This window comes from Rhincodon typus, chromosome 20, assembly GCF_021869965.1.
Source record: "Rhincodon typus isolate 14 chromosome 20, sRhiTyp1.1, whole genome shotgun sequence".
NCBI classification, from domain to species: Eukaryota; Metazoa; Chordata; class Chondrichthyes; order Orectolobiformes; family Rhincodontidae; genus Rhincodon; species Rhincodon typus.
Window position 1 is genome coordinate 28,734,959 of NC_063351.1, and position 18,836 is coordinate 28,753,794.

Below are 18,836 nucleotides of genomic sequence, written 5' to 3' on the forward strand. Positions count from 1 at the left end.
AATAAAGTGAAAGGTTTATGCAATAATTTGAATTCTGCCAATGTTGTTTTGCATCTTTCATTTATTATTCATGAACTCAGTATTAACAACATCCTCTCTTCTTCAATTTCACCGATTACACTTTGGATATAACATGATCTTTACATCTGCATTAATTCCATTTCAAAATTTTGATCCGAGTTTTCCAATTGTAACTCCCGTGATAGCCCATTTCAATGTGTTAGTTATAGTTTGTGTGCAGATCTCAAACTTTGGGTCTTGAAACACAGCTTTTATTTTTGGCCTTATGTGATGGCGGGTACTGCTGTCCATTCATGACTTGATTTGACATAATTGACTTGAGCTGCTTCCTGAGTAATACCAGTTACCTACATAGAAACCAGGGAGAGAGAAAAGTTGATAATGGGGGCTATGAGTAGGTGAAAATGGGTTGGCTGTATTGAAAGCAGCCCATGCCATGTCAGGGCCTGCAGTGTGGGGTGAGTAAAGACCATGGAAGATGATGTTCAGGCCCTAAAGTTATTGAATTTGATATTGAGTACTGAAGGCTGCAGGGTCCTCAATTGGAAACTGAGATGCGTATGTTCTATACACTCTACGCACTATACACACACTCACATGCACACACACTCTCACACTCTCTCTCACACAAACACATGCACACACTCTCTCAAGCTCACATGCACACTCACACGTGCACACACACACTCAGACACTCTCTCTCTCAAGCACGCACACATTCTCTCTCTCTCTCTCTCTCTCCCTCTCTGTCTCTGTCTCTCTCTATCTTACACACACAAATTTATGGGGTGAAGTTGCATTTCCAAACTTGTAATTGCAGATAGGTTCTATTTTGTTCAAAAAGCACACAATTTGTAGACTGTCAATGTCGCAGAGGTTGTAGACCTGCTCGCCGAGCCGGTTTGTTTGATTGCAATAATTCAAATAATTGTCACCCTGCTAGGTAACATCGTCAGTGTGCCTCCGGTGAAGCGTTGGTGTTCTGTCCCCCAAATTGTTTACATGTCTCGGTTTGCTGGGGTGATTGGTATTACTTCCAGTTCTGTTTCTCAGTGGTTTGTACACAGGGTCTAATTCAATATGTTTGTTGATGAAGTTCTGGTTGGAATATTAAATCTCCAGGAATTCCCTGGCGTGTCTCAAAAACTTTAACGTCAATGTGGCATTTTATAAATTCCTACTTTGGAAATAAAACCAGTCTGACTCCAAGTTAATACGCAGCCAGATTCTAAACAAGGCCTCACATCTAAAATGCATTATCTGGCCTCAGATGTCACCTCTGGCATACTGATAAAACCTTCAGTTATCTCAGGGCAGTGACTTGAAAGAAATTCTGGGATTTGCATATTAATTGTTTCTAACTGATTAAATATTTAACAGCCATCTTTAGGTTTGTTCAATGCACTCGCATCAGTTCTATGACCCTTTGATCTCTTGCTTATAAATTCTGTGTCTGATGCCACCTCTTTCAATGACACCTGAAGAAGGAGCGAGACTCCGAAAACTTGTGTCTTCAACAAATAAAACCTGATGTCTTATGATTTTTGACAATGTTCCAGCTTGTGCTGAACCTCAAAGGAACACTGCAGCAAGCCTGAGACAGAGGTCTTGGCCAGAGAACACAGTGGTGTGTTAAAATTGCAGGCAACTGGTGGCTCAGGATCATTTTTGTGGACAGAACATAAGTGTTTCGCAAAGCGGTTGCCTAGGCTGCTTTTCCCAATGTAGAGGAGACCACATTGTGAATACAACAGACTAAATTGAGTAAACTATTTCATCTGGAAAGTGTGTCTGGAGCCTTGAATAGTGAGGAGGGAGGAAGTAAGTCACCATCTGTGATTGCATGGGATGATGTGTTGGCATATGGGAAGGTGTAGATAATGGACAAGGTTCCAGTTGAAGGAGGATGAATTGTAAGTTTGGAAGATAGTAGATATGAACATTGGAATATAGAACCCAGTAACTATAAGTAGGGACATTACAATTACTGGAACAAGTCAGATGCAGCATTGTTTGTTTGAATTTTGTTTGAATTACTAAAGGTGCTTGGATGGTGAAAAATGAATTCATAAACAAAATGAAAACCAGCAACAAATCCTATTCAGCAAAGAAAACAATGAATGTGAAAAGGCTGCTTGTAAAGAATCAAATTATTTGACTTGCTATAAGTATGTAATAGATAATAGTTTCAAACTGGTAGTTCTGCATCAAGTATCAAAATAAACAGTGGCTTTATATTTGTATGAGTGAACACACTGATTGCAAGCAGTAAAGTATCAGCCCAGTTTTCCCATCTTGCTTACTAATTTTACCACGCTGGAGGAAGATTAATTTCAAAATGGACCCGTCACCATGAGAATAATGGAATACTGCAAGTTCTGGATGAGCTGCAGTTTAAAAGGTAGAAGATGGTGTGTCAGCAAAGGAGGCCATTGGAATATTGGTCCTGAGACGACAAAGACAGTTAATTTTAGTGGCGGAAGGAAAAGTTATGGGTGGAAACTGGTAAAGTTGCAGAGGTGGAAACAGTCTTATTATGAGAGAATGTGAGGGTAGCCAGAGTAGAACAGAACACCAAGGTTATGAACAGAGCGGTTCAGCATGAGACAATGACCAGGAAGGGGGATTGGATTTAGCCACAGGAAGAAAAAATGATAGTTTTATTCTTCCAACGTGTAACTTGAGGAAGTGCAGACTTATGGAAGAAAACATGTTAGACCAGTAGTATGACACCACTAGTCAGAGAAGAGATGATTCTTCAAGTAAATTTGTGAGAGAAATGCAGAACTGAATGTTACAGTTGAGCCCATTACTGCAAATCACTACTGCGTTGGTATTTTATATTTTTAAGGTTATTACAGCCACACAAGATATTACCACCTTGCGAGCTTCAGTGTGAGAATGGGTGAACTCATTTTCTATTTTAGAACTACAGCTTCATTATAAACCTCTCCATGTTTATGCCATCTTTATTTAAGGTTTTGGATTACTTAATTTGAGTGTTTAGTGTAGAAGGATAAGGACAGGCATATATTTTCAGTAATAATATACAGTAAACACTTCTTTCTCTTATTCTTGTTTCTGTTTCAGCATTTTTTCCTGATGATAATCAGATTGTCGCTACCCCTGAAACCTCGCTCCAAGAAACTGATTGTTTCAGACCTCTCACTGAGTCAACTTCAATTGTCTTTGATGAAGATAAACCAATAGCCAGCAGTGGAGCTTATAAAATTGATTTTGATAGTCTTGATGTTTTGGATTCTTTCCAACCTCACTCGCCTTTGGATCCAAGCTCACCTGTGAAGTCAGAAGGTTCCAAGGTTTGTGGACAGGCTTGTGCGAAGTCTGTGTACACGACAGGCGGTACCAGTTCACCACCACCACAATCTCCACCATTCACACGGAGACCTGATGGAATTAGTGATGTTGGTCGCACAGACCATGGAGATAAAGCTTTGCAGGCAGAAGCCTTTAGCATAGCCTCAGATAATGCTCACAGTGTTAGGAAAAAGAAACCTAGACCGCTCTCTTTAAAAAGAAAGACCAGATCAGAGAAACCAGCAGAGACTCAAGCAGATAAACCAACAGAGGCCCCAACAGCAACAGAAACGCAAGCAAGGCCAACAGTACCTGACACTAATAAAGACGTCACTACATCTCAATCATCTGGCAACAGTTTACAAAGTGCAGTAAACCAACAGGATTCTCCCATTCCTCATCAAGCTTCCTGCAGCTTTGCAGATAATCTTTCTGAGCGTAACCCATTTGCTAGTGGAGATAAACAACAAAGTTTACCAGTAGCACAGAGTGAAAGTGAGACTTTTACTGTAGCTTTAAAAGAACCTGAATCGGAGTCTGGAACAATTTCAGATACTCCAGCCGTGGGCCATGCAGTGAGGCTGGAATTTGATTACTCTGAGGATAAAGACAGTTTTGAAACTGAACAAGATAAACAGGCTGTTCCTAAGAAATTTGGCAAAAAATCTGGTGGAAAGATGCCACTTAGAAAGCCAAAGATAGGAATCAAGAAGGTTCCTACTGTTGAAAAGGTAGACAATGCTCTTGCTGCTTCAGCTCATTCAACTGCTGATCCTGATGATATCCCTATTCCAAAGACAACATATTCATTTGACCCTTCCAAATGGGATGACCCTAATTTCAACCCATTTAGCAGTAATGTACAGGTTCCAAATTCTCCCAAGTTGCCTCATGCTTCATTCAATTTTGAAACGGACAACTGTGATAACTCTGTGGACCCATTTAAATCTTCTACAAAAATCTCAGGATCCCCTTCCCATTCACCTGCTTCATTTGAGGTGAATGATGACACCGGTACAAGTGAGGGGGATGTTAATAATAAATCATCGAAGAAGAAGAGGCTACCTTTAAAAACGTGAGTAATAAAATAATTACTTGTAGCAAAATATGTGGAGTTTGAATGATCAATATTATGCTTTTAAAATTTTCCAATGACATGAATTGTTTGATTGCAACCTGTTATATTCACAAAAGAACAGCTATCAGTATTTTAGAAAATATTAGCTTATTGGTAATGCCTGATGTAGTAATAAATCAGTTTGTACCTGAAAATGTAAGAAATAAGAACAGGAATGGACCATCTGACCAACCAAGCCTATCCACCAATTCAGTATGATTATGCTGGTCTTCAGCCTCAAGTCTTCTTTCTTGCCCACTCTCCATAGTTCTTTGATTTCCTGAAAGATCAAATAGCTTTCTATTTCAGCCCCACACATACACAGTGATCAAACATCTACAACCTCCCAAGGCAGAGAATTCCAAATATTCAAAGCTTTGAGTGAGATCTCTGTGTCATTTGGGAGCTTACCGATCATACCTCCTACATTCATGTCTAGATCATTTAATGTACACAACAAATAACAAAGAACCCAGCACCCAAACTATATATGGTACCACAGTGAATACAGACTTCTAGCCACAAAAACACCCTTTGACCATAACCTTCTGTTTTCTGCCACTTACCACTTTTGGATCTAATTTGCCAAATTGCCCTGGATATCATTGGCTTTTAGCTTTATAACCAGTTTACCAATGCAGAACTTTGTCAAAAGCTTTACTGAAGTCCATATAAACTATATTAACTGCACTACCCTCATCTATGTAATGAGCCATATCTTTAAAAAATTCAAACAAATTTGTTAACCCATACCTTGACAAAGCCATGTTGACTGTACTTGATTAATCCTTGTCTTTCCAACTGGAGATTCATTCCATCCCTCAGAATCTTTTCAATAGTTTACTTACCTCAAATATTAGAACTCTGGCATGTAGTTTCCTGATTTATCCCCAACACGCTTCCTGAATAAGAGTACTACATTAGCTGTCCTGTGGCCAGATAGGATTTGAACTTCAGAGCTGTTGCAATTTCCACCCTTGCCTCCCACTATATCCTGGGATGCATCACATAGATGCCTGGGGATTTATCAACTTTCAAGCCACTAAAACTGCTAATAATACCCCTCAGTGCTAACTCATTAATTCATATCATATCTCCCCTCCTGATTTCTATATCTACATCTTTCTTTTCTACAGTAAATACACATGGAAAGTACTCATTTAAAACATCAGCTATATCTTCTGGCTCCATACACAGATTGCCACTTTAGTCCCTAATGGACCTTACTTTGTGTTATTCATTTACGGGATGTGGACGTTGCTGTCTAGGCCAGCAATTTTTATTGAGTAATACTAATTTCCCAGAGTGCAGTTAAGAGTCAACCAAATTAATGTGGGCCTAGAGTCATATGTAGGCCAGACCAGGTAAGGATGGCAGTTTTCTTCCCTAAAGGACATTAATGAACCAGATGGGTTTTTTTTGACAATCAACAATGGTTTCATGGTCATGATTAGACTCAATTCCATATTTGTTATTGAACTCAAATTCCATGGCAGGAATCAAACCCAGGTCCCCAGAACATTGCCTGGGCCTCTGCAATAATAGTCAAGCGATAATACCACTCGGCTTTCTCTTCTTGATTAGTCTTTCCCTGATTATTCTTATGACCCTAATGTATTGTGTGGAAAGGGAGATGAGATAAGAAATTGGGTCTTGGCTTTTGTAGATTTGAGGCTGATAAGAGGCACATAACATCTGTGCCATGCAAGTTCATGGCCATATCAAATAAAATGAGACCAGCTAAACTTTTCCTATTGATATTCAATGACATTACCATTGATCAACTCACCACATCAACACCCTGGGGGTTACCATTCATCAGAAACTTAACTGGACCAATACTGTGGCTCTAAGAGTTGGTGAAAGACTGGGAATTTTACAGTCATTGACTCACTTGCTGATTCCCCAAACCCTGGCCACCACAGGGCCAAGACACAATTCAGGGGTATGATGGCATATTCTCCACTTAGCTGGATGAGAGCAACCCAAATAGCAATTAAGGACCTTGACATCATCCATGACAAAACAACACAGTTGACTGGCACCGCATCCACAACCTTAACAAAACATTGCTTCTAACACCACTGTTCCATAACAGCAGTGCTTTGCAAGATGCATGGCAACTAGTTACTTTGATATGTCCTTCCAAAGTTATTACCTCTATCACTCAGAAGGACAAGGCAGTAAATGCACAGGTAAACCATCAACTGTAGGTTCATTTCAAAGCCACGCACCTTCTTGACTTGAAAATATATCATTGTTCCTTCACTATTGAGTCATAGATTCATACAGCACGGAAACAGACCCTTCGGTCCAACAGACTATGCCAACCATAATCCCAAACTAAATTAGTCTCATCTGCCTGCACTCGGCCCACATCCCTCCAAACGTTTCTTATTCATATACCTAAATGTCTTTTAAACGTAACTGTACCCGCATCCACCACTTTCTCTGGAAGTTCGTTCCACACGCAAATCACTCTATGTAAAAAAAAAAGTTGTTTGTTTTATCAAAATGCATAACCTCATGTTTATCCAAATTAAACTCTATTTGCCACTCTTCAGCCCATTGACCCAATTAATCAAGATCTCTTTGTAATCTTAATTCACCTTCTTCACTGTCCACTATCACTAATCTTGGTGTCATCTGTAAACTTAGGTGACAATATAGGAAGCATGGTTACTAAATCATTTATATAACTGACAAACAAAAGTGGACACAGCACCAATCCCTGTGGAACACCGCTGGTCACAGATCTCTAGTCTGGAAAAAAAAACAGCTCTCCACTATCATTGGTGATAACCAGGGGGTTGCAGTGGGTGAGAGACTCACTGAGCTCTCTTTGGGGGAAGAAAGTAAGTTCCTTCAAGGTGGGCATCCTTAGAAGAGACTTCGCAGTATGGCAGATGGAATTCAACCTGGAAAAGTGTGAAGTGATTCATTTTGGAAAGTTGAATTTGAATTCAGAATACAGGGTTAATGGCAGGATTCTTGGCAGTGTGGAGGAACAGAGGGATCTTGGGGTCCACGTCCACAGATTCCTCAAAGTTGCCACCCAAGTTGATAGCGTTGTTAAGGCATATGGTGTGTTGGCTTTCAATGGCAGGGGAGTTGAGTATAAGAGCCGTGAGGCGAGGCTGCAGCTCTATAAAACCTGGTTAGACCACACTTGGAATATTGTGTTCAGTTCTGGTCGCCTCATTATAGGAAGGATATGGAAGCTTTAGAGAAGGTGCAGAGGAGATTTACCAGGATGCTGCCTGGACTGGAGGGCAGGTCTGATGAGGAAAGATGAGGGAGCTAGGGCTTTTCTCATTGGAGCGAAGAAGGATAAGAGGTGACTTGATAGAGATGTACAAGATGATCAGAGGCATAGATAGAGTGGATAGCCAGAGACTTTTTCCCAGGGTTGAAATGACTATTACAAGGGGGCATAATTTTAAGGTGATTGGAGGAAAGTATGGGGGGATGTCAGAGGTAGGTTCTTCACACAGAGAGTGGTGGGTGCATGGAATGTGCTGCCGGCGGTGGTAATGAAGTCAGATACATGAGGGACATTTAAGCGACTCTTGGATGGGCACATAGATGATAATAAAATGTAGGGTATGCAGGGTAGCTTGATCTTAGAGTAGGGTAATAGGTCAGAACAACATCGTGGGCTGAAGGGCCTGTACTGTTCTGTACTGTTCTTTGTTCTGTGTTCTAACTTCCCACAAAGTCATGGGATACACCAGATCAGGTCCTGGAAATTTATTCACCTTTATATTTTCTAAGACCTTCACCACTTCCTCTTCTGTAATGTGAACTGTTTTCAAAACGTCAATATTTATTCCCCTGAGTTCTCTAGCCTCCATTTCTTTCTCCACAGTAAACACTGATGAGAAATATTCATTTAATATCTCTCCCATCTCCTAAAGTTCAACCTAAAGATGATCTCTTCGATCTTTAAAGGGCCTTACTCTCTCTCTAGTTGCTCTCTTCCTTTTAATGTACTTGTAGAATCTCTTCAGATTATCCCTAACCTTATTTGCCAAGGCTATCTTATATTCTCTCTTTGCCTTCCTGGTCTCCCTCTTAAAAATGCCTCTACACTCTTTATACTGTAAAGAGATTCATTTGAACCCGGTTGTTTATATCTAATGTAAGATTCTTTTTTATTCTCGACTAGAACCTCAATATCTTTAGCCATCCATTGATCTCTAACGTTACCAGACTTACCATTTACTCTAACAGGAACATAATGACTCTGAACTCTTGTTATCACATTTTGAAAGCCTCTCACTTATTAGACGTTCCTTTCTCTGCGAACAGTCTCCTACAGTCAATTTTTGAAAGTTCTTGTCTCATACTATTAAAATTTGTCTTAGTCCAATTTAAAAATTTAACTTTTATGGAAGGCTTATCCTTTTCCATTGCTTGGTCAAAATCCTGAACTCCACCCCTATTAACACTGTGAGATCAGAAGGGGCTCAACACTACATTGTCAAGGGCACAGTACCTGAGTAATAACAATTGGCCTTGCCAGTGATGCTATGCCCACATCCAGTGAATGTATGAAGTTGACTGCTCTCTGACAGGCAGTAATTGCCAGCATTACATTTGCTGTCAGCATTCCTAAATTAATTGAGAAACAGGATCTATTAACTTCAGTTTCTACACGTAAATATTGTCTGTGTGTGTGGTCGGTGTCAAGCATGACTTGTTCTGTCCAAATACTTTTGCTAGACCTCCTGCCTCTGAAACAGAAGCTTTGTGTTGATATCCTACTTCAGGACACATAGAGTGTTGGTGAAGTCCCAAGCAAGTTGATAATGAAACTGCTGATTGTTCTCATATACTCCTCTCTGGTCGTATGAGTTGAAGTGATTATTTGTGAGCCGTGCTTGATATGTAATGGTGACCCTTAAGTTATAAACAGTAGTCTCTAACAGAGAGAGATGCCTTGCAGACCTGTTATGGATAGGATTTCTTTATAAAAGCAATACCTTTTAGCTTCCATTTAAATTTTGAGTTACCATTGATTTTATTTTCATAGTTATGATATTGCAAACTTTTTTTTCTCTTGGTAATTATGCTCCCTTCATTTGCATATTCCATCTTCCCCTTTTGCCCCTCCCTGTAGGAATGAGATGAGGATCATATTTGAAGGCTGTTAGCTGCATATATACTCAGCACAAAATGTGGATGAGTAGACAGTAGACATTTCAAACTGAACTTTGCTACAATATTGATACTGCTTCGGGCAGGACAGTGGTTTGGACTGGTGTTATAGGAATTTTGGGAGATTTCGCAAATGCTCACGTTAATGGTTCCATGCTGCCCTTTATCAGCTCTCCCCATTTCTGCGAGTGTCTTGATAAATCTTGCTCCTTTTCATAATAACGAGTCTGCCCTTACTGCTTAACTAATGGAAGTGTGACAATCACACAGTCGATGGTTTCACAAAAGAGGTTCTTCCTTCATTTTTGAAGTCTAATTCCAGTTATCCAGCTTCTGAAAGCATGTTTGTAGATTTGGAAAACACATTTATTCTGTGATTTCAAGGATCTAGACGAAGTGTCTTGACCAGTAGGTGGTCAAATTGCTTCAGATTTGATCTAAACTCCAGTAGTAACTGAAAGGTGCAGGTGCAATTTTGCTTTGAAACTTGGCTGTTCTTGATATTCAGGAGCATCCAGTTTAACCAGTTTTAAAGTACTGTCATGTGAGGAAGATTTGCCTAAATATCTTGCAATGGGATATGAGGTAACTTGCCAATCTGAATCGATCATATACTTTTGCTGTCAAATTCTGCACACCTGAATGAATGTGGACGTGAATATGGGTAAAAGGTGTTCCCATCATCAGTGGTCTTTAGAATAGACATACAAGAAGGTTAATGCTGTACAGCTATGTGATTCTAACATTTTGAGTTATGAATAGATCGATAGACAAATTATTAATGAGTATTTCATTTTGTTTGATCCTGTTGCGATTATGTTGTAGTTATCTGTTATTATTCTTAAACTTGCACCATTTTGTTCTCATTGTGACTGCTGTATTTACTTGTTTGGTGACCTTGAACAATTCTGGTGTTGTATTTTATTCAACGATTTGATGTGCTTAAAATTACACAAATATTTTTTACATTTGTTGATTTGAATATCTGGGGTAATACTTTAGTCATCAAGGCTAAACTAAAACTACAGCATTCAACTGTTGTGTCTGTTGGTAATTAGCCAAAGTCCACAATAAACTGTGATCTCTGCAATCTCTCTGATTCAGGGGGGGACAAGGGGGTATAGCTTGAGGGACACCTCTCCGCAAGAAACGTTGCTGACCATAAATCTTCTACTCTTATCGCATGCCCTGGGGATGTTGGAAAGTGTAGGAAGTTGATTATAAACCTGTTTGACCATGTCATTAAAGCTCCTTTCATGCCCAATGTTTCCTGGAGTGGGACATAAACCTGGAGATTTCTCGCTCAGAGCCTGAGGTACTCCCTGGTGAGCCACAAGACCACCCCATAAATTTGATATAAATTTGAGTTAATATAGAATGAAGAGTTGTTTTAAGGAAAATAAATATGTTGCACAAGGTAATAAATCAAGTTTCTTCATAGAAACTGTGGCCCAGTCACTATAGTCTTAGAAAAGGTCATTTTTGCCTGGAATACTTTTATTTCTGCACAAAGATCCAGAGGTGAGCCTTTCTGGAAATTGATTAAATTTCCAAGAATTATAGAAAACAAGTGAATTTGAGATGGCACCAGAAGATCATCAATATTATCACTCATGGTTTTGTGAGGAGTGGAGGGGGGTATGTAGGCTGTGTGGGATTGGTATGGAGGAGACAGCTTTTAAGCATCCCTTTGTGGATGGAATTGTTACTCTGCTGCGTCCTGCTCTTTCTACTGTGTACTTGTCTATTTCTTTCCCTCCCCCATTTTAATCACAAGTAATTTTGAAGCTCTTTCTGTTGCACAACATGGTCCAGATCTTCCAAACTGCAAAATAGCCAGAGAGCAGAGAGCACTATATCCCTGACCAACTTTCCCTGCTCCCAGTCCTGCCAAACACTCTTATTAACGCCACTCATCCAAACACTCATTCATCTACGCCCAATGCCCTCCTCCCACACACACCAGCACTCGACACCTGATCCACACTACCCCTCACCCACTTACCTTCTATCTTCACCCAATCGAACATTTGGGATCCTGCCCACTTGACACCCTGACCTCTTGCCTACAGGGCACATTATTCCCTCACCTCCTTGTCACCTGTCCCCCTCACCCACATGCCTGCTAAACTATTCCTCACCCACCTGACACCTTGCCTCCTCAACTACCTACCTGCCACCCTACTTCCTCACTCACTTAGTCTACACACTTACCTTCCTTCCTTGGAACCCTGGAATTACTGCTGTAAAAAAAGGCCATGGTTTGGCCTCCAATATTCATCCTATGTTGCACGGAAAGGATTCCTGAACAGCTATTCTGTGTATTTCTAAAAAGGCCAGAATTGAAAGCACAAGCCAGAGACAGAGGTCTGGAGCAGAATAAGTGAAAAGGGATAGAGTGGCAATCAGAATGTGACTGACCTCCTAGTAAGAATGCGCCATATATCTTTCCTATTTTATATCAGAATATTCAAAACTACAGTATTTCAAACAAACATCAACATTAAACACAACCTCTATTTCTCTCAGCACACCTCATTTCAGCTTGTTTATATACCCAGGATAGCAACTACTTGATACACTATGTTGTGATGTCAGAATGGGCTTTGTTCAGTGAAACAACATTCAACTTGTTTCATGTGGATTATTAAATAACTGGAGTGATCAAGAATAAGACCTAAAATGAATGAAATGTTGGTGTTTTTAAGGTAGCACAATAGTAGGCAGTCCACGAATATGGTGTTAACTTTTAACAAATAAAATATTGTGGAATTACAATATTTTGCTCATGTCTTGAGCAAATTGTTTTTGAATAAATTAAGTTTTAAGATCCTCGGAAAATAATTAATTTGAGTACAATATTGTGATGAGTATAAATTGTAATATAGTTAGGATGTGAGGAGGAAAAAAATCGGTTTTCAGAATGTACTACAGAAAATTCGATAGAATCAACTACCTCAGCAGTGCAATGTCATAACATTTTAAGACATCCTTTCTTGTCAAGTTTTAGTCATAATGTTTACTTTCTATAGTTACTGAATAATAAACCATGATCTCAAGAAATATGTTTTAAACATCATTAGAACAGTATGGTTCAAACTAACTGTGCTGATTTTCTCTAAAATAGTTTGTCTTTACGGAGAACATCAAAGAGGAATCCTGACCAGTTAGTAAGATTTTACTTTTGGAATTTCTAAGTAACTCATCTCAGTTTAAGAGCTGAGAACAATTTTATCTCTGCCTTCCTGTTCAATTCTTCCAGTTTTCCAGACCCTGTAAGAAAAGTTGAGACCTCTGCTGCCCTGGGATTTCACTTTTTCTTAAGTGTAATCTCTTCCAAACCTCCTCCATTGTGATTCACCTGACATTCTCCTAGGACCACATAAAGGACACTTTCTTCACCATCAAAGTCTTGTTTTGGACTTGAACCTGGAGCTTCTGGCCTGGAGGCAGGGACACTCCCCACTGTGCCACTAGACCCCCTGCAAACATTACTAGAATGGAAACTGTCATATGAATTGGAGGGTCACCAAAATGATTTGCTCTTTAGATGCTTCTAACCAACCTGAAATCAAACTATAGCATCAAGAAAGTACAGCTGACAGACACCATTTATGGTGTGGATGCCTTCAAACACAGTGTAATTGTGCTATTCAGTAGAATCTTATTTTGCCTTTAAGTAATAGTGATGAGTAAGGTTAGTGTATTGGTATCCTCAATATTACTGTTAGACTGGCGTGACAGTGTGAAAGTAGTCTGAGAGCATATGGCATAAAGTTTTAAATTGCTTATAAAGTCAATAATATTGCTATTATTATTTGATCAATAATATATTGCCCCCTATTTCCACTGCTGTGCCTTATTTACACTTGCTTACACTTTGCAAAGGTTAGCTCATAATAGCATTCGTTAGGTGTGAATTTAGCTGAATGCTTTTGTGTTGATTTTCATTCTACACCTGACTAAATTTTAACAGACATTAGCTGTTTGCACAGACTACAAATGAAATGCCAAACACTATGATAATTCTAAATACTAAGTGTCGTCAACACTTGAACTATCAATAAATGTTTTAATAATTACCACCACCTCAATCAAGTACCCTTTCGAAATGGAACTTTGATTCCCAAATGTGATGCTGCTATGGCTTTAAGAGGTTATTTTGTCCTAGTTTTTTTGAAGAGAGGATTTAAAGCAGAGGTACCAAGCAGCCTATCAGAACCACTGGGAATAAACAGTTTCTGAAGCCTTGAATTTTTTTAAAAGTTGGAACAATAGAAGCAGCCTGACAGGGTGTGGTCAAACTCCCACAGAACAAGGATCTTTAGCTTTCAGCTGTTGCTATTGGGGTCTGAAAAAAGTGGAAGCTATTGTTTCCCTCTCTCAGTTACAGCCAAAAGTTGGGACTTCTCTGCCTGCTACGGAAGTTGCATGTGAGACAATCTGTTTTCTGAATTTACCTTTTTCCAAGGATGTGTTTATGGGATGCTACTATGTTGGAACAGTTAATCATAAATAGTTACTCTATCTATTGTCCTGTTAAGTTTTCAAAGAGAGTTAAGTTATTCCAATTCTTTCCTTCCCTTTGTTCTATTTGAGCCAAGGTGGATGAATAAAGTGTGTTTTGCTTTAAATCCAGTAGTTTCACCAATCAAATTGTATCTGGAATTCAGCACTAAGTCTAGACCCTAACTTTTTCTTATTTTAAAGCTATCTTCTGAGTATTTTGAGGGTCGAGTCCGTAACACAGATCAAGACTTAAGCAATATCTGATTTCTGAGCTGGGTGTTTCTGGACGTGTTGCAGCTTCAGTAGGCACTGGAGCCAGGCAGCTTTCACTGGCAACAGCAGACAATTAGTTGGTTACCCCTGGGACTGCGATACTAACAAGGACAGTGCCCCAATCACAGAACTAGCAGCTCGGTAGGTTTAGCACTGCCACCCAATAGTGGTGGTTACAGTTAAGTCTGCACAAGGTGGAAGAGGAGTCATTGAGAGCTGTGTGCACTCGTTGGGGTCAAGGGTGCTGGAGGCAGTCAGACAGAACAGTGCCCAACAAGCTATACCTAATTTAAAGTAAGTCTTTGAGTCTTGTGTCAATGATATTTTTAGTTTGATACAGTGCATTAAATGAAAGTATAAGTTGTTGGATGTACTTTTACTAATGCCTCTCATTTATAGCCACTGTCACTCCTAAAGATGTTGACTCATGTTGATTTACAGGTGAACCTTGCCTATGTGTCCATTATTCAAGGAGTATCAGCTAGACCATGTTTCATGGAGTGCATCACAATAAGACAACCTTGCACTCACCATGTACATGCATTATCCAATAGGGTCTATTAGATGACAATAAAGAACAGACATTGTGGCTGACTTCATCTTCCATTGTTTTCTGAGCCTAGGGAAAGAAGTTGACCTAAACCTGTTGTGCATTCGCTATTAACACCTCATTTGTGTTCAACAAACTTGGTAGAGCCAAGAAAGTTGGGACCATGGCATGGTTTGTGTAGAGATTGTAATGAGGTCAGCCAGGTGGACCTCATAGAATATTAGTTCCCTGTTTGGACCAGATTAATAACTTCAAAATGAGAGCTGGATCTAAGGGAGCTGGATCTGTGTCAAGGACTCTTCACCCATAAGTAAAGAGTGACTTATTGATGGGATACCAGCCTCTGTGGAGTTATTTCACTTAGCATTGTCCAATATCTTCTGATTGCCGGGTCATTTCTCAAGTGTGGGATGATCTGCCTGCCCAAACCGAATTAAATCACAAATGACCAATTAAAAGTCTCTTACCATCTCTGTGGCATCCCAACAGGATTTAGGTGCATTCTTTATTTCGGGGCACTAGATGCCCAATGATGAGGCCTCCAATGCTGATAGCTATTCCTATGGCATCAATACTGCCTGCAGTCAGTCACCTTCCACCCCTTGGCACTGTTCTGTGGGATGGCCTCCAGCACCCTAGACCCCAATGAGGGCACACAGCTCTCAACGAGTCTTCTTCCACCTGGTGCAGCCTTAGCTGTAACCACTGCGAGTGGTGGTGGTGCTAAAACTTCTGGGCTGCTAGCTCTGTGATTGGATCAACGTCTTTATTAGTATCGCAGTCCCAGGGGTAGCCGACTAATTGTCTGCTGTTGCCAGTGAAAGCTGTCTGGCTCCAGTACCTCCTGAGGCTGCAACATGTCAGGAAACACCCAGCCTAGAAATCAAAGACATTGCTTAAGTCTTGAATATTTTGTTAACTTCTGAATTATTGCAGACATTATCTTCATACTCAAAAATTTTAATGACAATAATCTGTTACTTTGTTTCATGTGACTTTTAATCCCTCTTTGTTTACCCATTCATCCCCATCAGATGGGCTATCCGCACATCCATTCCCAGACTGCATTCATGTTACAGCCTCCTGTGTTCAATTTTTAACTTATTACTGATTAAGCAGCATCTTGAGCTTTAAAATTTTCAACCTTGTGTTGAAGTCACTTCTTGGCCCTGCTCCTCCATACCTCTATAATGTCCTCTCGACTTTCAAACCTCTATGACATGTGTGTTACTCTGCTTTTTGCCAGATTATAACCCCCAATTCTATTTGTTTTATCATTGGTAGCCAGGTCTTAAAAATGTCTCAGCACTGAGCTCTACAATTCCTTCCCTAACTCACTTGTCTTCTCTGCCTCACTCTCCTCCTTTAACATATTCCTTAAATCCTGCCTTTTTGACAAAACTTTGTTATCTTTCCTAAAATCTCATTATATGGCTCAGTGTTAAATGTGGTTTAATAATGCTCCTGTGTGATCTTTTACTGTAGTAAAGCTGCCATGCAAAAAAGATTTTTGTTGGGAACTGTAATCCCACACTAGTTGTTAGTCCATTGTCCACTGCAACATTTGAGCAATCCAATAACATTTTTATAATTTTTAAATGTCTTTGTGTCAGGAAGGAATTGTGAATTTGATGGCCACAGCAGGTGACCTAGTTGAGAATGCATCATGTTCTGTCTCGACTCTGTCTTTTAAGATTGCATTCGCTGAACTGTAAACCCAAATACAACATAGATTCAGAATTCAGTAGAAGATAATCTTGTTTTTTTGCGTGCATCATTCTTCCAGCGAACTTTGTAAGTGCCTGAGTCTCAGAAGTGTTTTGGTGTAGAAGGAGGCATTCAGCTTTTGTGTCTGCACTGGCTCTCCAAATCAATATTATAATTTAGTGCCATTTTCCTGGTTTATTCCCTACATATTTCAATTCAAACATTCATCTTATGCCTTCTTGAATGCCGCATTTGGATCTGTCTCTACCACACTTCCAGGAAGTGCCTTACAGATCTAACTATTCTCTGTAAGAAACTATTTTTTCTTACATCATATTTGTTCCTTTTACAGATTACTTTAAATCTATGCCCTCTCATTCTTAATCTTTTACAGTAGGAATTGCCCATCCTCTCGACTCATTCTTGAGCCCTCGTGGTCTTGGAAACTTCAATCAAAGCTCCTTTTCTTCTTTAAGGAAAACAGGCCCAACTTCTCCGATGTATCTTTGTAACTGAAGTTTCTCATCCCTGGTAGTATTCTTGTAAATTTCCAAATGGTCTTCAATAAGATGCCCCACACAGGATATTTGATAAGAGCCCAAGGTGCTGGGGGTAGTATATTGACATAGAGGATTAAATACCTAATAGAGAGTTGGGATAAAGGGGACATTTTCAGGATGGCAATTTATAATTACTGGAGTGGCACAATTACTTACAATATATATTCATGACTTGGTTGACAGAAGTGAATGTACTGTCACCAAGTTTGAGGATGTCACAAAAATAGTTTGGATAGCAAATAGTGAGGATGACACAAAAAGTCTACAGTAGGATATAGAGATAACAAGGTGTAGAGCTGGATGAACACAGCAGGCCAAGCAGCATCAGAGGAGCAGGAAGGCTGACGATTCGGGCCTAGACCCTTCTTCAGAAATTCTGAAGATGGGTCCAGGCCCGAAACGTCAGCCTTCCTGCTCCTCTGATGCTGCTCGGCCTCCTGTGTTCATCCAGCTCTACACCTTGTTATCTCAGATTCTCCAGCATCTGCAGTTCCTACTATCTCTGATACAGTAGGATATAGACAGGTTAAGTGAGTGGACAAAATCTTGGCAAATGGAATACAATATGGGAAAATACGAGGCTATGCACTTTGGCAGGAAGAACAGGGGAAAGACTGCAGAAAACAGCAACATAAAGGAATTCAGGAATGCTCATGTATGAATGACAAAAAGCTAGCATCTTTTTTCAGCAGGTAATTGGGAAGGCAAATTGACTGTTTGCATTTATTTCAAAGAGAATGGAGTATAAAAGTGCGGATGCCTTGCTAAATCTATGCAAGGCACTAGTCGACCACACCTGGAATACTGTGAACAGTTTTCTCTTTAATTAAGGAAATATATACTGGTAGTCTAGAAAGTTGATCCTGGGTATTGAGAGATTTTCATGGAGAGGTAAAGTGGATTGGGCTTGTAAGCATTAGAAGTTAGAAAAATAAGAAAAGATTTGATTGAAACATATGGGATTCTTAGCTGAGTATACAGTGTTTGTGTTGAGAAGAAGCTAAAAGGAATAAACTGTAATAAGAACATACACATGGCATGGTTCCCATCCTTATTAAAGACATGTTCTGACATTGACAATGAACATAATACCACGATGGTAATATAGATTTTTTTTTCCCAATTTCAAACTGATTTCTCTTGTTTAGCCCTCATGTAAATACTGATGCAATTACCAAATTGTCATAAAATCCTCATAATATACTCAATCTCTAAACAAATATGTTTGTTGTCCTTATGACTGGCACTTCAATTGCTATGTTATCGGCATAATGAAGATTTCAAAGAATAATATATATTGAACTCTCCCATTTTATTTCTGGGTGTGCTGAGTACCTATAAAGAATCCCAAAGTCATGGTTTACAATATGATATGAAGCTCTCAATTGCAATTTAGTTTTATGATTGGATGTTGACCATTGAACATTCCAGACTTAGACCAAATAAGTTAGTTGGCTTTGATCACTATGGTGGCAATTTTTATTTCATTACTGCCCAGTTGCATTAAAACAGCAACAGCTCACTTCAGGAACACACGGTGGACTTCATCCCTATACAGAAAGGGATCAAATGATGCAATTCACACCTGGCACTGTTTTTCCTCTCTGTCAACCTGACTGTA

The 18,836-nt window shown here is 39.6% G+C and overlaps 1 protein-coding gene across 1 annotated transcript in view; it reads left to right on the forward strand.

The window, feature by feature from the left end:
* The first annotated feature begins 291 nt into the window (after nucleotides 1-291).
* The window catches only part of LOC109925411 (transforming acidic coiled-coil-containing protein 2-like), a 37,341-nt gene continuing 18,796 nt past the window's right edge, over nucleotides 292-18,836 (forward strand). The window contains exons 1-2 of the mRNA XM_048609195.1: nucleotides 292-298; nucleotides 3,112-4,414. Of these exons, the coding sequence (XP_048465152.1) occupies nucleotides 292-298; nucleotides 3,112-4,414 (1,310 nt within the window). The remainder of the gene's footprint in view (nucleotides 299-3,111; nucleotides 4,415-18,836) is intronic.